Source organism: Ascaphus truei, unplaced genomic scaffold (assembly GCF_040206685.1).
Source record: "Ascaphus truei isolate aAscTru1 unplaced genomic scaffold, aAscTru1.hap1 HAP1_SCAFFOLD_1795, whole genome shotgun sequence".
NCBI classification, from domain to species: domain Eukaryota; kingdom Metazoa; phylum Chordata; class Amphibia; order Anura; family Ascaphidae; genus Ascaphus; species Ascaphus truei.
Genome location: NW_027454694.1, coordinates 10,044 through 30,277, shown reverse-complemented (window position 1 = coordinate 30,277; position 20,234 = coordinate 10,044). Strand labels below are relative to the sequence as shown.

The following is a 20,234-nucleotide window of genomic DNA, read 5'->3' as shown; positions in this document are numbered from 1 at the left end:
GGGGTGATAATGGTGAAAGGCGGGGCTGCATGTCATTTCCCAGAATCCCTTGCTGCAGTGGGAGCGCTGTGTGCTGGGGGATAATGGTGAGAGGTAGGGCTGCATGTCATTTCCCAGAATCCCTTGCTGCAGTGGGAGCGCTGTGTGCTGGGTGATAATGGTGAGAGGCAGGGCTGCATGTCATTTCCCAGAATCCCTTGCTGCAGTGGGAGCGCTGTGTGCTGGGTGATAATGGTGAGAGGTAGGGTTGCATGTCACTTCCCAGAATCCCTTGCTGCAGTGGGAGCGCTGTATGCTGGGGGATAATGGTGAAAGGCGGGGCTGCATGTCATTTCCCAGAATCCCTTGCTGCAGTGGGAGCGCTGTATGCTGGGGGATAATGGTGAAAGGCGGGGCTGCATGTCATTTCCCAGAATCCCTTGCTGCAGTGGAAGTGCTGTGTGCTGGGGGATAATGGTGAAAGGCGGGGCTGCATGTCATTTCCCAGAATCCCTTGCTGCAGTGGGAGCGCTGTGTGCTGGGTGATAATGGTGAGAGGCAGGGCTGCATGTCATTTCCCAGAATCCCTTGCTGCAGTGGGAGCGCTGTGTGCTGGGGGATGATGGTGAGAGGCGGGGCTGCATGTCATTTCCCAGAATCCCTTGCTGCAGTGGGAGCGCTGTGTGCTGGGGGATGATGGTGAGAGGCGGGGCTGCATGTCATTTCCCAGAATCCCTTGCTGCAGTGGGAGCGCTGTGTGCTGGGGGATGATGGTGAGAGGCGGGGCTGCATGTCATTTCCCAGAATCCCTTGCTGCAGTGGGAGCGCTGTGTGCTGGGGGATAATGGGGAAAGGCGGGGCTGCATGTCATTTCCCAGAATCCCTTGCTGCAGTGGAAGTGCTGTGTGCTGGGGGATAATGGGGAAAGGCGGGGCTGCATGTCATTTCCCAGAATCCCTTGCTGCAGTGGAAGCGCTGTATGCTGGGGGATGATGGTGAGAGGCGGGGCTGCATGTCATTTCCCAGAATCCCTTGCTGCAGTGGAAGCGCTGTATGCTGGGGGATGATGGTGAGAGGCGGGGCTGCATGTCATTTCCCAGAATCCCTTGCTGCAGTGGGAGCGCTGTGTGCTGGGGGATAATGGGGAGAGGTGGGGCTGCATGTCATTTCCCAGAATCCCTTGCTGCAGTGGGAGCGCTGTGTGCTGGGGGATGATGGTGAGAGGTAGGGTTGCATGTCATTTCCCAGAATCCCTTGCTGCAGTGGGAGCGCTGTGTGCTGGGGGATGATGGTGAGAGGCGGGGCTGCATGTCATTTCCCAGAATCCCTTGCTGCAGTGGGAGCGCTGTGTGCTGGGGGATAATGGGGAAAGGCGGGGCTGCATGTCATTTCCCAGAATCCCTTGCTGCAGTGGAAGTGCTGTGTGCTGGGGGATAATGGGGAAAGGCGGGGCTGCATGTCATTTCCCAGAATCCCTTGCTGCAGTGGAAGCGCTGTATGCTGGGGGATGATGGTGAGAGGCGGGGCTGCATGTCATTTCCCAGAATCCCTTGCTGCAGTGGAAGCGCTGTATGCTGGGGGATGATGGTGAGAGGCGGGGCTGCATGTCATTTCCCAGAATCCCTTGCTGCAGTGGGAGCGCTGTGTGCTGGGGGATAATGGGGAGAGGTGGGGCTGCATGTCATTTCCCAGAATCCCTTGCTGCAGTGGGAGCGCTGTGTGCTGGGGGATGATGGTGAGAGGTAGGGTTGCATGTCATTTCCCAGAATCCCTTGCTGCAGTGGGAGCGCTGTGTGCTGGGGGATAATGGGGAGAGGCGGGGCTGCATGTCATTTCCCAGAATCCCTTGCTGCAGTGGGAGCGCTGTGTGCTGGGGGATAATGGTGAGAGGTAGGGTTGCATGTCATTTCCCAGAATCCCTTGCTGCAGTGGGAGCGCTGTGTGCTGGGGGATAATGGAGAGAGGCGGGGCTGCATGTCATTTCCCAGAATCCCTTGCTGCAGTGGGAGCGCTGTGTGCTGGGGGATAATGGTGAGAGGTAGGGTTGCAGACCTGCCTAAGACATATGAAAGTGCTCACAGGTGATAATCGGGCGTTTACATGAGCGCCTCTCACAGTGGCCACTTATTCAGGGTGCAGGCTTCGCGTGGCCGGGCGTGGCTAGGAAAGACGGGCGCCAGGGACGTCTGTGGCACAAACCCCACTCTTTATTTATACCCCTCTTACTGGGGCTCCTCCCGCCCATTCACATGGACACAGAAGTATAATCGGGTTCATCCGACGAGTCTGTCCTCCTAACGCTTACATCCCCTGGTGCCCGCTCGTTACACCCGGGGAGGTGCCCTGTCCCTCCCGTTCTGCATAATGTCCGTCACGCTCTGCCCCCAGGGGCCCCTTCTCAGGCCCCGGCCGCCGTAATATAGACAGGGGCCCCACACCCCGCTCCTGTCTCTGACCTGCCCCCAGGGGCCCCTTCTCAGGCCCCGGCCAACGTAATATAGACAGGGGCCCCACACCCCGCTCCTGCCTCTGACCTGCCCCCAGGGGCCCCTTCTCAGGCCCCGGCCAACGTAATATAGACAGGGGCCCCACACCCCGCTCCTGTCTCTGACCTGCCCCCAGGGGCCCCTTCTCAGGCCCCGGCCAACGTAATATAGACAGGGGACCCACACCCCGCTCCTGTCTCTGACCTGCCCCCAGGGGCCCCTTCTCAGGCCCCGGCCGACGTAATATAGACAGGGGCCCCACACCCCGCTCCTGCCTCTGACCTGCCCCCAGGGGCCCCTTCTCAGGCCCCGGCCGCCGTAATATAGACAGGGGCCCCACACCCCGCTCCTGCCTCTGACCTGCCCCCAGGGGCCCCTTCTCAGGCCCCGGCCGACGTAATATAGACAGGGGACCCGCACCCCGCTCCTGTCTCTGACCTGCCCCCAGGGGCCCCTTCTCAGGCCCCGATGTAATATAGACAGGGGCCCACACCCCGCTCCTGTCTCTGACCTGCCCCCAGGGGCCCCTTCTCAGGCCCCGGCCGCCGTAATATAGACAGGGGGCCCACACCCCGCTCCTGCCTCTGACCTGCCCCCAGGGGCCCCTTCTCAGGCCCCGGCCGACGTAATATAGACAGGGGACCCGCACCCCGCTCCTGTCTCTGACCTGCCCCCAGGGGCCCCTTCTCAGGCCCCGATGTAATATAGACAGGGGCCCACACCCCGCTCCTGTCTCTGACCTGCCCCCAGGGGCCCCTTCTCAGGCCCCGGCCGCCGTAATATAGACAGGGGGCCCACACCCCGCTCCTGCCTCTGACCTGCCCCCAGGGGCCCCTTCTCAGGCCCCGGCCGACGTAATATAGACAGGGGACCCGCACCCCGCTCCTGTCTCTGACCTGCCCCCAGGGGCCCCTTCTCAGGCCCCGATGTAATATAGACAGGGGCCCACACCCCGCTCCTGTCTCTGACCTGCCCCCAGGGGCCCCTTCTCAGGCCCCGGCCAACGTAATATAGACAGGGGCCCCACACCCCGCTCCTGCCTCTGACCTGCCCCCAGGGGCCCCTTCTCAGGCCCCGGCCAACGTAATATAGACAGGGGCCCCACACCCCGCTCCTGTCTCTGACCTGCCCCCAGGGGCCCCTTCTCAGGCCCCGGCCAACGTAATATAGACAGGGGACCCACACCCCGCTCCTGTCTCTGACCTGCCCCCAGGGGCCCCTTCTCAGGCCCCGGCCGACGTAATATAGACAGGGGCCCCACACCCCGCTCCTGCCTCTGACCTGCCCCCAGGGGCCCCTTCTCAGGCCCCGGCCGCCGTAATATAGACAGGGGCCCCACACCCCGCTCCTGTCTCTGACCTGCCCCCAGGGGCCCCTTCTCAGGCCCCGGCCGCCGTAATATAGACGGGGGACCCACACCCCGCTCCTGCCTCTGACCTGCCCCCAGGGGCCCCTTCTCAGGCCCCGGCCGCCGTAATATAGACAGGGGGCCCACACCCCGCTCCTGCCTCTGACCTGCCCCCAGGGGCCCCTTCTCAGGCCCCGGCCGACGTAATATAGACAGGGGACCCGCACCCCGCTCCTGTCTCTGACCTGCCCCCAGGGGCCCCTTCTCAGGCCCCGATGTAATATAGACAGGGGCCCACACCCCGCTCCTGTCTCTGACCTGCCCCCAGGGGCCCCTTCTCAGGCCCCGGCCGACGTAATGTAGACAGGGGACCCGCACCCCGCTCCTGCCTCTGACCTGCCCCCAGGGGCCCCTTCTCAGGCCCCGGCCGACGTAATATAGACAGGGGCCCCACACCCCGCTCCTGTCTCTGACCTGCCCCCAGGGGCCCCTTCTCAGGCCCCGGCCGGCGTAATATAGACAGGGGCCCCACACCCCGCTCCTGTCTCTGACCTGCCCCCAGGGGCCCCTTCTCAGGCCCCGGCCGCCGTAATATAGACAGGGGCCCCACACCCCGCTCCTGTCTCTGACCTGCCCCCAGGGGCCCCTTCTCAGGCCCCGGCCGCCGTAATATAGACAGGGGGCCCACACCCCGCTCCTGTCTCTGACCTGCCCCCAGGGGCCCCTTCTCAGGCCCCGGCCGCCGTAATATAGACAGGGGACCCACACCCCGCTCCTGTCTCTGACCTGCCCCCAGGGGCCCCTTCTCAGGCCCCGATGTAATATAGACAGGGGCCCACACCCCGCTCCTGTCTCTGACCTGCCCCCAGGGGCCCCTTCTCAGGCCCCGATGTAATATAGACAGGGGACCCGCACCCCGCTCCTGCCTCTGACCTGCCCCCAGGGGCCCCTTCTCAGGCCCCGGCCGACGTAATATAGACAGGGGACCCACACCCCGCTCCTGTCTCTGACCTGCCCCCAGGGGCCCCTTCTCAGGCCCCGGCCGGCGTAATATAGACAGGGGACCTACACCCCGCTCCTGTCTCTGACCTGCCCCCAGGGGCCCCTTCTCAGGCCCCGGCCGACGTAATATAGACAGGGGACCCGCACCCCGCTCCTGTCTCTGACCTGCCCCCAGGGGCCCCTTCTCAGGCCCCGATGTAATATAGACAGGGGCCCACACCCCGCTCCTGTCTCTGACCTGCCCCCAGGGGCCCCTTCTCAGGCCCCGGCCGCCGTAATATAGACAGGGGGCCCACACCCCGCTCCTGCCTCTGACCTGCCCCCAGGGGCCCCTTCTCAGGCCCCGGCCGACGTAATATAGACAGGGGCCCCACACCCCGCTCCTGTCTCTGACCTGCCCCCAGGGGCCCCTTCTCAGGCCCCGATGTAATATAGACAGGGGCCCACACCCCGCTCCTGTCTCTGACCTGCCCCCAGGGGCCCCTTCTCAGGCCCCGGCCAACGTAATATAGACAGGGGCCCCACACCCCGCTCCTGCCTCTGACCTGCCCCCAGGGGCCCCTTCTCAGGCCCCGGCCAACGTAATATAGACAGGGGCCCCACACCCCGCTCCTGTCTCTGACCTGCCCCCAGGGGCCCCTTCTCAGGCCCCGGCCAACGTAATATAGACAGGGGACCCACACCCCGCTCCTGTCTCTGACCTGCCCCCAGGGGCCCCTTCTCAGGCCCCGGCCGACGTAATATAGACAGGGGCCCCACACCCCGCTCCTGCCTCTGACCTGCCCCCAGGGGCCCCTTCTCAGGCCCCGGCCGCCGTAATATAGACAGGGGCCCCACACCCCGCTCCTGTCTCTGACCTGCCCCCAGGGGCCCCTTCTCAGGCCCCGGCCGCCGTAATATAGACGGGGGACCCACACCCCGCTCCTGCCTCTGACCTGCCCCCAGGGGCCCCTTCTCAGGCCCCGGCCGCCGTAATATAGACAGGGGGCCCACACCCCGCTCCTGCCTCTGACCTGCCCCCAGGGGCCCCTTCTCAGGCCCCGGCCGACGTAATATAGACAGGGGACCCGCACCCCGCTCCTGTCTCTGACCTGCCCCCAGGGGCCCCTTCTCAGGCCCCGATGTAATATAGACAGGGGCCCACACCCCGCTCCTGTCTCTGACCTGCCCCCAGGGGCCCCTTCTCAGGCCCCGGCCGACGTAATGTAGACAGGGGACCCGCACCCCGCTCCTGCCTCTGACCTGCCCCCAGGGGCCCCTTCTCAGGCCCCGGCCGACGTAATATAGACAGGGGCCCCACACCCCGCTCCTGTCTCTGACCTGCCCCCAGGGGCCCCTTCTCAGGCCCCGGCCGGCGTAATATAGACAGGGGCCCCACACCCCGCTCCTGTCTCTGACCTGCCCCCAGGGGCCCCTTCTCAGGCCCCGGCCGCCGTAATATAGACAGGGGCCCCACACCCCGCTCCTGTCTCTGACCTGCCCCCAGGGGCCCCTTCTCAGGCCCCGGCCGCCGTAATATAGACAGGGGGCCCACACCCCGCTCCTGTCTCTGACCTGCCCCCAGGGGCCCCTTCTCAGGCCCCGGCCGCCGTAATATAGACAGGGGACCCACACCCCGCTCCTGTCTCTGACCTGCCCCCAGGGGCCCCTTCTCAGGCCCCGATGTAATATAGACAGGGGCCCACACCCCGCTCCTGTCTCTGACCTGCCCCCAGGGGCCCCTTCTCAGGCCCCGGCCGACGTAATGTAGACAGGGGACCCGCACCCCGCTCCTGCCTCTGACCTGCCCCCAGGGGCCCCTTCTCAGGCCCCGGCCGACGTAATATAGACAGGGGACCCACACCCCGCTCCTGTCTCTGACCTGCCCCCAGGGGCCCCTTCTCAGGCCCCGGCCGGCGTAATATAGACAGGGGACCTACACCCCGCTCCTGCCTCTGACCTGCCCCCAGGGGCCCCTTCTCAGGCCCCGGCCGACGTAATATAGACAGGGGACCCACACCCCGCTCCTGTCTCTGACCTGCCCCCAGGGGCCCCTTCTCAGGCCCCGGCCGGCGTAATATAGACAGGGGCCCCACACCCCGCTCCTGTCTCTGACCTGCCCCCAGGGGCCCCTTCTCAGGCCCCGGCCGCCGTAATATAGACAGGGGACCCGCACCCCGCTCCTGCCTCTGACCTGCCCCCAGGGGCCCCTTCTCAGGCCCCGGCCGCCGTAATATAGACAGGGGGCCCACACCCCGCTCCTGTCTCTGACCTGCCCCCAGGGGCCCCTTCTCAGGCCCCGGCCGCCGTAATATAGACAGGGGCCCCACACCCCGCTCCTGTCTCTGACCTGCCCCCAGGGGCCCCTTCTCAGGCCCCGGCCAACGTAATATAGACAGGGGACCCACACCCCGCTCCTGTCTCTGACCTGCCCCCAGGGGCCCCTTCTCAGGCCCCGCCGTAATATAGACAGGGGCCCCGCACCCCGCTCCTGTCTCTGACCTGCCCCCAGGGGCCCCTTCTCAGGCCCCGGCCGACGTAATGTAGACAGGGGACCCACACCCCGCTCCTGCCTCTGACCTGCCCCCAGGGGCCCCTTCTCAGGCTCCGGCCGCCGTAATATAGACAGGGGCCCCACACCCCGCTCCTGCCTCTGACCTGCCCCCAGGGGCCCCTTCTCAGGCCCCGGCCGACGTAATATAGACAGGGGCCCCACACCCCGCTCCTGTCTCTGACCTGCCCCCAGGGGCCCCTTCTCAGGCCCCGGCCAACGTAATATAGACAGGGGCCCCACACCCCGCTCCTGCCTCTGACCTGCCCCCAGGGGCCCCTTCTCAGGCCCCGGCCAACGTAATATAGACAGGGGCCCCACACCCCGCTCCTGTCTCTGACCTGCCCCCAGGGGCCCCTTCTCAGGCCCCGGCCAACGTAATATAGACAGGGGACCCACACCCCGCTCCTGTCTCTGACCTGCCCCCAGGGGCCCCTTCTCAGGCCCCGGCCGACGTAATATAGACAGGGGCCCCACACCCCGCTCCTGCCTCTGACCTGCCCCCAGGGGCCCCTTCTCAGGCCCCGGCCGCCGTAATATAGACAGGGGCCCCACACCCCGCTCCTGTCTCTGACCTGCCCCCAGGGGCCCCTTCTCAGGCCCCGGCCGCCGTAATATAGACGGGGGACCCACACCCCGCTCCTGCCTCTGACCTGCCCCCAGGGGCCCCTTCTCAGGCCCCGGCCGCCGTAATATAGACAGGGGCCCACACCCCGCTCCTGTCTCTGACCTGCCCCCAGGGGCCCCTTCTCAGGCCCCGATGTAATATAGACAGGGGCCCCACACCCCGCTCCTGCCTCTGACCTGCCCCCAGGGGCCCCTTCTCAGGCCCCGGCCGGCGTAATATAGACAGGGGCCCACACCCCGCTCCTGTCTCTGACCTGCCCCCAGGGGCCCCTTCTCAGGCCCCGGCCGACGTAATATAGACAGGGGACCCGCACCCCGCTCCTGTCTCTGACCTGCCCCCAGGGGCCCCTTCTCAGGCCCCGGCCGCCGTAATATAGACAGGGGACCCACACCCCGCTCCTGCCTCTGACCTGCCCCCAGGGGCCCCTTCTCAGGCCCCGGCCGACGTAATATAGACAGGGGACCCACACCCCGCTCCTGTCTCTGACCTGCCCCCAGGGGCCCCTTCTCAGGCCCCGGCCGCCGTAATATAGACAGGGGACCCGCACCCCGCTCCTGCCTCTGACCTGCCCCCAGGGGCCCCTTCTCAGGCCCCGGCCGCCGTAATATAGACAGGGGGCCCACACCCCGCTCCTGTCTCTGACCTGCCCCCAGGGGCCCCTTCTCAGGCCCCGGCCGCCGTAATATAGACAGGGGCCCCACACCCCGCTCCTGTCTCTGACCTGCCCCCAGGGGCCCCTTCTCAGGCCCCGCCGTAATATAGACAGGGGCCCCGCACCCCGCTCCTGTCTCTGACCTGCCCCCAGGGGCCCCTTCTCAGGCCCCGGCCGCCGTAATATAGACAGGGGCCCCACACCCCGCTCCTGCCTCTGACCTGCCCCCAGGGGCCCCTTCTCAGGCCCCGGCCGCCGTAATATAGACAGGGGCCCCACACCCCGCTCCTGCCTCTGACCTGCCCCCAGGGGCCCCTTCTCAGGCCCCGGCCGCCGTAATATAGACAGGGGGCCCACACCCCGCTCCTGTCTCTGACCTGCCCCCAGGGGCCCCTTCTCAGGCCCCGGCCGCCGTAATATAGACAGGGGCCCCACACCCCGCTCCTGTCTCTGACCTGCCCCCAGGGGCCCCTTCTCAGGCCCCGCCGTAATATAGACAGGGGCCCCGCACCCCGCTCCTGCCTCTGACCTGCCCCCAGGGGCCCCTTCTCAGGCCCCGGCCGACGTAATATAGACAGGGGCCCCACACCCCGCTCCTGTCTCTGACATGCCCCCAGGGGCCCCTTCTCAGGCCCCGGCCGACGTAATATAGACAGGGGGCCCACACCCCGCTCCTGTCTCTGACCTGCCCCCAGGGGCCCCTTCTCAGGCCCCGGCCGACGTAATATAGACAGGGGCCCCACACCCCGCTCCTGCCTCTGACCTGCCCCCAGGGGCCCCTTCTCAGGCCCCGGCCGACGTAATATAGACAGGGGCCCCACACCCCGCTCCTGCCTCTGACCTGCCCCCAGGGGCCCCTTCTCAGGCCCCGGCCGCCGTAATATAGACAGGGGCCCCACACCCCGCTCCTGTCTCTGACCTGCCCCCAGGGGCCCCTTCTCAGGCCCCGGCCGACGTAATATAGACAGGGGCCCCACACCCCGCTCCTGTCTCTGACCTGCCCCCAGGGGCCCCTTCTCAGGCCCCGGCCGCCGTAATATAGACAGGGGCCCCACACCCCGCTCCTGTCTCTGACCTGCCCCCAGGGGCCCCTTCTCAGGCCCCGGCCGCCGTAATATAGACAGGGGCCCCACACCCCGCTCCTGTCTCTGACCTGCCCCCAGGGGCCCCTTCTCAGGCCCCGATGTAATATAGACAGGGGCCCCACACCCCGCTCCTGCCTCTGACCTGCCCCCAGGGGCCCCTTCTCAGGCCCCGGCCGACGTAATATAGACAGGGGCCCCACACCCCGCTCCTGTCTCTGACCTGCCCCCAGGGGCCCCTTCTCAGGCCCCGGCCGGCGTAATATAGACAGGGGCCCCACACCCCGCTCCTGTCTCTGACCTGCCCCCAGGGGCCCCTTCTCAGGCCCCGGCCGGCGTAATATAGACAGGGGCCCCACACCCCGCTCCTGTCTCTGACCTGCCCCCAGGGGCCCCTTCTCAGGCTCCGGCCGACGTAATATAGACAGGGGCCCCACACCCTGCTCCTGTCTCTGACCTGCCCCCAGGGGCCCCTTCTCAGGCCCCGGCCGCCGTAATATAGACAGGGGCCCCACACCCCGCTCCTGTCTCTGACCTGCCCCCAGGGGCCCCTTCTCAGGCCCCGGCCGACGTAATATAGACAGGGGCCCCACACCCTGCTCCTGTCTCTGACCTGCCCCCAGGGGCCCCTTCTCAGGCTCCGGCCGACGTAATATAGACAGGGGCCCCACACCCTGCTCCTGTCTCTGACCTGCCCCCAGGGGCCCCTTCTCAGGCTCCGGCCGACGTAATATAGACAGGGGCCCCACACCCCGCTCCTGTCTCTGACCTGCCCCCAGGGGCCCCTTCTCAGGCTCCGGCCGACGTAATATAGACAGGGGCCCCACACCCCGCTCCTGTCTCTGACCTGCCCCCAGGGGCCCCTTCTCAGGCCCCGGCCGACGTAATATAGACAGGGGCCCCACACCCCGCTCCTGTCTCTGACCTGCCCCCAGGGGCCCCTTCTCAGGCCCCGGCCGGCGTAATATAGACAGGGGCCCCACACCCCGCTCCTGTCTCTGACCTGCCCCCAGGGGCCCCTTCTCAGGCCCCGGCCGGCGTAATATAGACAGGGGCCCCACACTTTGCTCCTGTCTCTGACCTGCCCCCAGGGGCCCCTTCTCAGGCCCCGGCCGACGTAATATAGACAGGGGGCCCACACCCCGCTCCTGTCTCTGACCTGCCCCCAGGGGCCCCTTCTCAGGCCCCGGCCGGCGTAATATAGACAGGGGCCCCACACCCCGCTCCTGCCTCTGACCTGCCCCCAGGGGCCCCTTCTCAGGCCCCGACGTAATATAGACAGGGGCCCCGCACCCCGCTCCTGTCTCTGACCTGCCCCCAGGGGCCCCTTCTCAGGCCCCGGCCGGCGTAATATAGACAGGGGCCCCACACCCCGCTCCTGTCTCTGACCTGCCCCCAGGGGCCCCTTCTCAGGCCCCGGCCGACGTAATATAGACAGGGGCCCCACACCCCGCTCCTGTCTCTGACCTGCCCCCAGGGGCCCCTTCTCAGGCCCCGGCCGACGTAATATAGACAGGGGCCCCACACCCCGCTCCTGTCTCTGACCTGCCCCCAGGGGCCCCTTCTCAGGCCCCGGCCGACGTAATATAGACAGGGGACCCACACCCCGCTCCTGCCTCTGACCTGCCCCCAGGGGCCCCTTCTCAGGCCCCGACGTAATATAGACAGGGGACCCACACCCCGCTCCTGCCTCTGACCTGCCCCCAGGGGCCCCTTCTCAGGCCCCGACGTAATATAGACAGGGGACCCACACCCCGCTCCTGCCTCTGACCTGCCCCCAGGGGCCCCTTCTCAGGCCCCGACGTAATATAGACAGGGGACCCACACCCCGCTCCTGCCTCTGACCTGCCCCCAGGGGCCCCTTCTCAGGCCCCGGCCGCCGTAATATAGACAGGGGCCCCACACCCCGCTCCTGTCTCTGACCTGCCCCCAGGGGCCCCTTCTCAGGCCCCGGCCGACGTAATATAGACAGGGGCCCCACACCCCGCTCCTGCCTCTGACCTGCCCCCAGGGGCCCCTTCTCAGGCCCCGGCCGGCGTAATATAGACAGGGGCCCCACACCCCGCTCCTGCCTCTGACCTGCCCCCAGGGGCCCCTTCTCAGGCCCCGACGTAATATAGACAGGGGCCCCACACCCCGCTCCTGCCTCTGACCTGCCCCCAGGGGCCCCTTCTCAGGCCCCGGCCGACGTAATATAGACAGGGGCCCCACACCCCGCTCCTGCCTCTGACCTGCCCCCAGGGGCCCCTTCTCAGGCCCCGGCCGACGTAATATAGACAGGGGACCCACACCCCGCTCCTGCCTCTGACCTGCCCCCAGGGGCCCCTTCTCAGGCTCCGGCCGACGTAATATAGACAGGGGCCCCACACCCCGCTCCTGTCTCTGACCTGCCCCCAGGGGCCCCTTCTCAGGCCCCGACGTAATATAGACAGGGGACCCACACCCCGCTCCTGCCTCTGACCTGCCCCCAGGGGCCCCTTCTCAGGCCCCGACGTAATATAGACAGGGGACCCACACCCCGCTCCTGCCTCTGACCTGCCCCCAGGGGCCCCTTCTCAGGCCCCGGCCGCCGTAATATAGACAGGGGCCCCACACCCCGCTCCTGTCTCTGACCTGCCCCCAGGGGCCCCTTCTCAGGCCCCGGCCGGCGTAATATAGACAGGGGACCCACACCCCGCTCCTGCCTCTGACCTGCCCCCAGGGGCCCCTTCTCAGGCCCCGGCCGGCGTAATATAGACAGGGGCCCCACACCCCGCTCCTGCCTCTGACCTGCCCCCAGGGGCCCCTTCTCAGGCCCCGACGTAATATAGACAGGGGCCCCACACCCCGCTCCTGTCTCTGACCTGCCCCCAGGGGCCCCTTCTCAGGCCCCGGCCGGCGTAATATAGACAGGGGACCCACAGGGGTGCTGATAGGAACGTTAGGTTATCTCAAGCATGTCAGTCTCTGGCTGTTGTGCTGTTAGGTTATGTACCTGCTACTGGTCATATCATAATGCACACAGCCTGCTGGCAGATAAGGAGCTGTAAAGGTTACACAGGAAGTAGACGGAGACAGAAAGAGAGAAGTCGGTCGGCGCGTGGGGAGGATGTAAGAACGCTGGAGGAGGAGAGAGGCGGAAATAATTGGGGACATGATGAGGTATTAATGGAAAGGGAGGGGAGCGGGTTAGAGAGAGGGGAGCGGAGAGAGAGCCGTGCGGGGCCTGGCTTTATGACTCCAGAGTACTGCAACCCGTGCGCAGTACGGCGCTCGCACGGGGCGGCCGCTTACCTGCTGCGGCGTCTCCCGGCGTCTCCCGGTCTTCTCCGCCTTGATCTTTACAACCATGGTTTTTTTTTTCTCCTGCAGCACTATTCAAAATGGCCGCGCGGCGTCATATGACGCCACGTTGCCATGGTAACGGGACGCCATGTGACGTCGCCGTGTCCCGTTGCCATGGCATCGCGGGCAATCATATGATGAAGAGTGCGGCAGGAGATAAACATGATATTAAGGCGACAAGGCAGCAAAAGGGCGGGAGACGCCGTCAGGACCCCGCGTCAGAACCCCGCAACCGGACCCCGCAACCAGAGCCCGCCGCAGGTAAGTGTTGTGGGGGGGGGGGAAAGGGGGGCGAGTGGGTTTTTTTGGAGGGGGGCGAGTGGGTTTTGGCCCAGTTTGTCAGGCCCTGTGTGTATATGTATATATATATAATACACACACACACACACACACACACACACACACACACACACACACACACACACACACACACACACACACACACACACACACACACACACACACACACACACACACACACACACACACACACACTAGCTAAAGTGTTGTTCTAATGGGTTAAGGAAATATTTCATTTTAAGCCTGGGAATGTGTTTTATTTTCAGCAGCGCCAGAGGTTACATCGGGAAACGCAGAGCGAGCCGCGGGCCGGGTACTAACCAGCGCCACGAACGGAGGGAATGCTAAACACAGGCTGAAGAGGTCAGTCCCACGTAGGGGCAAAGTGACCTAATGACCGGGACGTGATTAATGGGTTAAAGGGTCAGTCCCACGTAGGGGCAATGTGACCTAATCACCGGGACGTGATTAATGGGTTAAAGGGTCAGTCCCACGTAGGGGCAATGTGACCTAATGACAGGGACATGTGTAATGGGTTAAAGGGTCAGTCCCACGTAGGGGCAAAGTGACCTAATGACCGGGACGTGATTAATGGGTTAAAGGGTCAGTCCCACGTAGGGGCAATGTGACCTAATGACAGGGACATGTGTAATGGGTTAAAGGGTCAGTCCCACGTAGGGGCAAAGTGACCTAATGACCGGGACGTGATTAATGGGTTAAAGGGTCAGTCCCACGTAGGGGCAATGTGACCTAATGACAGGGACATGTGTAATGGGTTAAAGGGTCAGTCCCACGTAGGGGCAATGTGACCTAATGACAGGGACATGTGTAATGGGTTAAAGGGTCAGTCCCACGTAGGGGCAAAGTGACCTAATGACCGGGACGTGATTAATGGGTTAAAGGGTCAGTCCCACGTAGGGGCAATGTGACCTAATGACAGGGACATGTGTAATGGGTTAAAGGGTCAGTCCCACGTAGGGGCAAAGTGACCTAATGACCGGGACGTGATTAATGGGTTAAAGGGTCAGTCCCACGTAGGGGCAATGTGACCTAATGACAGGGACGTGTTTAATGGGTTAAAGGGTCAGTCCCACGTAGGGGCAATGTGACCTAATGACCGGGACTTGGTTAATGGGTTAAAGGGTCAGTCCCACGTAGGGGCAAAGTGACCTAATGACAGGGACGTGATTAATGGGTTAAAGGGTCAGTCCCACGTAGGAGCCACGTGACTTAATGACAGGGACGTGTTTAATGGGTTAAAGGGTCAGTCCCACGTAGGAGCCACGTGACTTAATGACAGGGGCGTGTTTAATGGGTTAAAGGGTCAGTCCCACGTAGGAGCCACGTGACTTAATGACAGGGGCGTGTTTAATGGGTTAAAGGGTCAGTCCCACGTAGGAGCCACGTGACTTAATGACAGGGACTGTTTGTAAATCATTTTTCTTGGGCACAGAAGAGACAAAGGGGAACAAATAATAATATGGTGGGAGTACATACAAGCACATTTATAAGTCATACAATGTCACCTGCTGCTCAACCGAATCAGACCCCTCAACATCACAATCAAGTGAAAAACCCTAATAATGATAATGTGAGTGCGACGCAAGGCCCTCGCCGGGTCTGCGCCCTCGCGTTTTGGAGTGTCTTTGGCTGCCTCGCGTTCTGCGGTGCCTCTGCCCGCCTCGCATATTGTATTGGGGTATTGGCTGCTGTGTGTGAGACGCCGGGTCAGTGAGTACTCCTGTTATCTGGGGGGTTGTGGCTGTGTGTGTGAGACGCCGGGTCAGTGAGTACTCCTGTTATCTGGGGGGTTGTGGCTGTGTGTGTGAGACGCCGGGTCAGTGAGTACTCCTGTTATCTGGGGGGTTGTGGCTGTGTGTGTGAGACGCCGGGTCAGTGAGTACTCCTGTTATCTGGGGGGTTGTGGCTGCTGTGTGTGAGACGCCGGGTCAGTGAGTACTCCTGTTATCTGGGGGGTTGTGGCTGTGTGTGTGAGACGCCGGGTCAGTGAGTACTCCTGTTATCTGGGGGGTTGTGGCTGCTGTGTGTGAGACGCCGGGTCAGTGAGTACTCCTGTTATCTGGGGGGTTGTGGCTGTGTGTGAGACGCCGGGTCAGTGAGTACTCCTGTTATCTGGGGGGTTGTGGCTGCTGTGTGTGAGACGCCGGGTCAGTGAGTACTCCTGTTATCTGGGGGGTTGTGGCTGTGTGTGTGAGACGCCGGGTCAGTGAGTACTCCTGTTATCTGGGGGGTTGTGGCTGTGTGTGTGAGACGCCGGGTCAGTGAGTACTCCTGTTATCTGGGGGGTTGTGGCTGTGTGTGTGAGACGCCGGGTCAGTGAGTACTCCTGTTATCTGGGGGGTTGTGGCTGCTGTGTGTGAGACGCCGGGTCAGTGAGTACTCCTGTTATCTGGGGGGTTGTGGCTGTGTGTGAGACGCCGGGTCAGTGAGTACTCCTGTTATCTGGGGGGTTGTGGCTGCTGTGTGTGAGACGCCGGGTCAGTGAGTACTCCTGTTATCTGGGGGGTTGTGGCTGCTGTGTGTGAGACGCCGGGTCAGTGAGTACTCCTGTTATCTGGGGGGTTGTGGCTGTGTGTGTGAGACGCCGGGTCAGTGAGTACTCCTGTTATCTGGGGGGTTGTGGCTGTGTGTGTGAGACGCCGGGTCAGTGAGTACTCCTGTTATCTGGGGGGTTGTGGCTGCTGTGTGTGAGACGCCGGGTCAGTGAGTACTCCTGTTATCTGGGGGGTTGTGGCTGCTGTGTGTGAGACGCCGGGTCAGTGAGAACTCCTGTTATCTGGGGGGTTGTGGCTGTGTGTGTGAGACGCCGGGTCAGTGAGTACTCCTGTTATCTGGGGGGTTGTGGCTGTGTGTGAGACGCCGGGCCAGTGAGTACTCCTGTTATCTGGGGGGTTGTGGCTGCTGTGTGTGAGACGCCGGGTCAGTGAGTACTCCTGTTATCTGGGGGGTTGTGGCTGTGTGTGAGACGCCGGGTCAGTGAGTACTCCTGTTATCTGGGGGGTTGTGGCTGTGTGTGAGACGCCGGGTCAGTGAGTACTCCTGTTATCTGGGGGGTTGTGGCTGTGTGTGTGAGACGCTGGGTCAGTGAGTACTCCTGTTATCTGGGGGGTTGTGGCTGCTGTGTGTGAGACGCTGGGTCAGTGAGTACTCCTGTTATCTGGGGGGTTGTGGCTGTGTGTGTGAGACGCTGGGTCAGTGAGTACTCCTGTTATCTGGGGGGTTGTGGCTGTGTGTGAGACGCCGGGTCAGTGAGTACTCCTGTTATCTGGGGGGTTGTGGCTGTGTGTGTGAGACGCTGGGTCAGTGAGTACTCCTGTTATCTGGGGGGTTGTGGCTGCTGTGTGAGACGCCGGGTCAGTGAGATCTCCTGTTATCTGGGGGGTTGTGGCTGTGTGTGAGACGCCGGGTCAGTGAGATCTCCTGTTATCTGGGGGGTTGTGGCTGTGTGTGAGACGCCGGGTCAGTGAGTACTCCTGTTATCTGGGGGGTTGTGGCTGTGTGTGAGACGCCGGGTCAGTGAGTACTCCTGTTATCTGGGGGGTTGTGGCTGTGTGTGAGACGCCGGGTCAGTGAGTACTCCTGTTATCTGGGGGGTTGTGGCTGTGTGTGAGACGCCGGGTCAGTGAGTACTCCTGTTATCTGGGGGGTTGTGGCTGTGTGTGTGTGAGACGCCGGGTCAGTGAGTACTCCTGTTATCTGGGGGGTTGTGGCTGTGTGTGTGAGACGCCGGGTCAGTGAGTACTCCTGTTATCTGGGGGGTTGTGGCTGTGTGTGTGAGACGCCGGGTCAGTGAGTACTCCTGTTATCTGGGGGGTTGTGGCTGTGTGTGTGAGACGCCGGGTCAGTGAGTACTCCTGTTATCTGGGGGGTTGTGGCTGTGTGTGAGACGCCGGGTCAGTGAGTACTCCTGTTATCTGGGGGGTTGTGGCTGTGTGTGTGAGACGCCGGGTCAGTGAGTACTCCTGTTATCTGGGGGGTTGTGGCTGTGTGTGTGACGCCGGGTCAGTGAGTACTCCTGTTATCTGGGGGGTTGTGGCTGTGTGTGTGAGACGCCGGGTCAGTGAGTACTCCTGTTATCTGGGGGGTTGTGGCTGCTGTGTGTGAGACGCCGGGTCAGTGAGTACTCCTGTTATCTGGGGGGTTGTGGCTGTGTGTGAGACGCCGGGTCAGTGAGTACTCCTGTTATCTGGGGGGTTGTGGCTGCTGTGTGTGAGACGCCGGGTCAGTGAGATCTCCTGTTATCTGGGGGGTTGTGGCTGTGTGTGTGAGACGCCGGGTCAGTGAGTACTCCTGTTATCTGGGGGGTTGTGGCTGTGTGTGTGAGACGCCGGGTCAGTGAGTACTCCTGTTATCTGGGGGGTTGTGGCTGTGTGTGTGAGACGCCGGGTCAGTGAGTACTCCTGTTATCTGGGGGGTTGTGGCTGCTGTGTGTGAGACGCCGGGTCAGTGAGTACTCCTGTTATCTGGGGGGTTGTGGCTGTGTGTGTGAGACGCCGGGTCAGTGAGTACTCCTGTTATCTGGGGGGTTGTGGCTGTGTGTGTGAGACGCCGGGTCAGTGAGTACTCCTGTTATCTGGGGGGTTGTGGCTGTGTGTGTGAGACGCCGGGTCAGTGAGTACTCCTGTTATCTGGGGGGTTGTGGCTGCTGTGTGTGAGACGCCGGGTCAGTGAGTACTCCTGTTATCTGGGGGGTTGTGGCTGCTGTGTGTGAGACGCCGGGTCAGTGAGTACTCCTGTTATCTGGGGGGTTGTGGCTGTGTGTGTGAGACGCCGGGTCAGTGAGATCTCCTGTTATCTGGGGGGTTGTGGCTGTGTGTGAGACGCCGGGTCAGTGAGTACTCCTGTTATCTGGGGGGTTGTGGCTGCTGTGTGTGAGACGCCGGGTCAGTGAGTACTCCTGTTATCTGGGGGGTTGTGGCTGTGTGTGTGAGACGCCGGGTCAGTGAGTACTCCTGTTATCTGGGGGGTTGTGGCTGTGTGTGTGAGACGCCGGGTCAGTGAGTACTCCTGTTATCTGGGGGGTTGTGGCTGCTGTGTGTGAGACGCCGGGTCAGTGAGTACTCCTGTTATCTGGGGGGTTGTGGCTGTGTGTGTGAGACGCCGGGTCAGTGAGTACTCCTGTTATCTGGGGGGGTTGTGGCTGCTGTGTGTGAGACGCCGGGTCAGTGAGTACTCCTGTTATCTGGGGGGTTGTGGCTGTGTGTGTGAGACGCCGGGTCAGTGAGTACTCCTGTTATCTGGGGGGTTGTGGCTGTGTGTGTGAGACGCCGGGTCAGTGAGTACTCCTGTTATCTGGGGGGTTGTGGCTGTGTGTGTGAGACGCCGGGTCAGTGAGTACTCCTGTTATCTGGGGGGTTGTGGCTGTGTGTGTGAGACGCCTGGGTCAGTGAGTACTCCTGTTATCTGGGGGTTGTGGCTGTGTGTGTGAGACGCCGGGTCAGTGAGTACTCCTGTTATCTGGGGGGTTGTGGCTGTGTGTGAGACGCCGGGTCAGTGAGTACTCCTTGTTATCTGGGGGGTTGTGGCTGTGTGTGTGAGACGCCGGGTCAGTGAGTACTCCTGTTATCTGGGGGGTTGTGGCTGCTGTGTGTGAGACGCCGGGTCAGTGAGTACTCCTGTTATCTGGGGGGTTGTGGCTGCTGTGTGTGAGACGCCGGGTCAGTGAGTACTCCTGTTATCTGGGGGGTTGTGGCTGTGTGTGTGAGACGCCGGGTCAGTGAGTACTCCTGTTATCTGGGGGGGTTGTGGCTGTGTGTGTGTGAGACGCTGGGTCAGTGAGTACTCCTGTTATCTGGGGGGTTGTGGCTGCTGTGTGTGAGACGCCGGGTCAGTGAGTACTCCTGTTATCTGGGGGGTTGTGGCTGCTGTGTGTGAGACGCCGGGTCAGTGAGATCTCCTGTTATCTGGGGGGGTTGTGGCTGTGTGTGTGTGAGACGCCGGGTCAGTGAGTACTCCTGTTATCTGGGGGGTTGTGGCTGTGTGTGTGAGACGCCGGGTCAGTGAGTACTCCTGTTATCTGGGGGGTTGTGGCTGTGTGTGTGAGACGCCGGGTCAGTGAGTACTCCTGTTATCTGGGGGGTTGTGGCTGTGTGTGTGAGACGCCGGGTCAGTGAGTACTCCTGTTATCTGGGGGGTTGTGGCTGCTGTGTGTGAGACGCCGGGTCAGTGAGATCTCCTGTTATCTGGGGGGTTGTGGCTGCTGTGTGTGAGACGCCGGGTCAGTGAGTACTCCTGTTATCTGGGGGGTTGTGGCTGCTGTGTGTGAGACGCCGGGTCAGTGAGTACTCCTGTTATCTGGGGGGGTTGTGGCTGTGTGTGAGACGCCGGGTCAGTGAGTACTCCTGTTATCTGGGGGGTTGTGGCTGTGTGTGTGTGAGACGCCGGGTCAGTGAGTACTCCTGTTATCTGGGGGGTTGTGGCTGCTGTGTGTGAGACGCCGGGTCAGTGAGTACTCCTGTTATCTGGGGGGTTGTGGCTGTGTGTGTGAGACGCCGGGTCAGTGAGTACTCCTGTTATCTGGGGGGTTGTGGCTGTGTGTGAGACGCCGGGTCAGTGAGTACTCCTGTTATCTGGGGGGTAGTGGCTGCTGTGTGTGAGACGCCGGGTCAGTGAGTACTCCTGTTATCTGGGGGGTAGTGGCTGCTGTGTGTGAGACGCCGGGTCAGTGAGTACTCCTGTTATCTGGGGGGTTGTGGCTGCTGTGTGAGACGCCGGGTCAGTGAGTACTCCTGTTATCTGGGGGGTTGTGGCTGTGTGTGAGACGCCGGGTCAGTGAGTACTCCTGTTATCTGGGGGGTTGTGGCTGTGTGTGTGAGACGCCGGGTCAGTGAGTACTCCTGTTATCTGGGGGGTTGTGGCTGTGTGTGTGAGACGCCGGGTCAG

At 63.2% G+C, this 20,234-nt stretch overlaps 1 protein-coding gene across 5 annotated transcripts in view; it reads left to right on the top strand.

Moving 5' to 3' along the window:
- Positions 1-13,731, top strand: part of LOC142476927 (uncharacterized) — a 43,242-nt gene extending 29,511 nt beyond the window's left edge. For 3 of the 5 annotated variants that reach the window (XM_075582018.1, XM_075582016.1, XM_075582019.1), the window contains exons 5-6: positions 13,059-13,292; positions 13,598-13,731. In XM_075582018.1, the coding sequence (XP_075438133.1) occupies positions 13,059-13,292; positions 13,598-13,725 (362 nt within the window). In that variant the 3' untranslated portion in view covers positions 13,726-13,731. The remainder of the gene's footprint in view (positions 1-13,058; positions 13,293-13,597) is intronic. The other 2 variants (XM_075582017.1, XM_075582020.1) reach the window with 2 other exon arrangements.
- Positions 13,732-20,234: the final 6,503 nt, after the last annotated feature.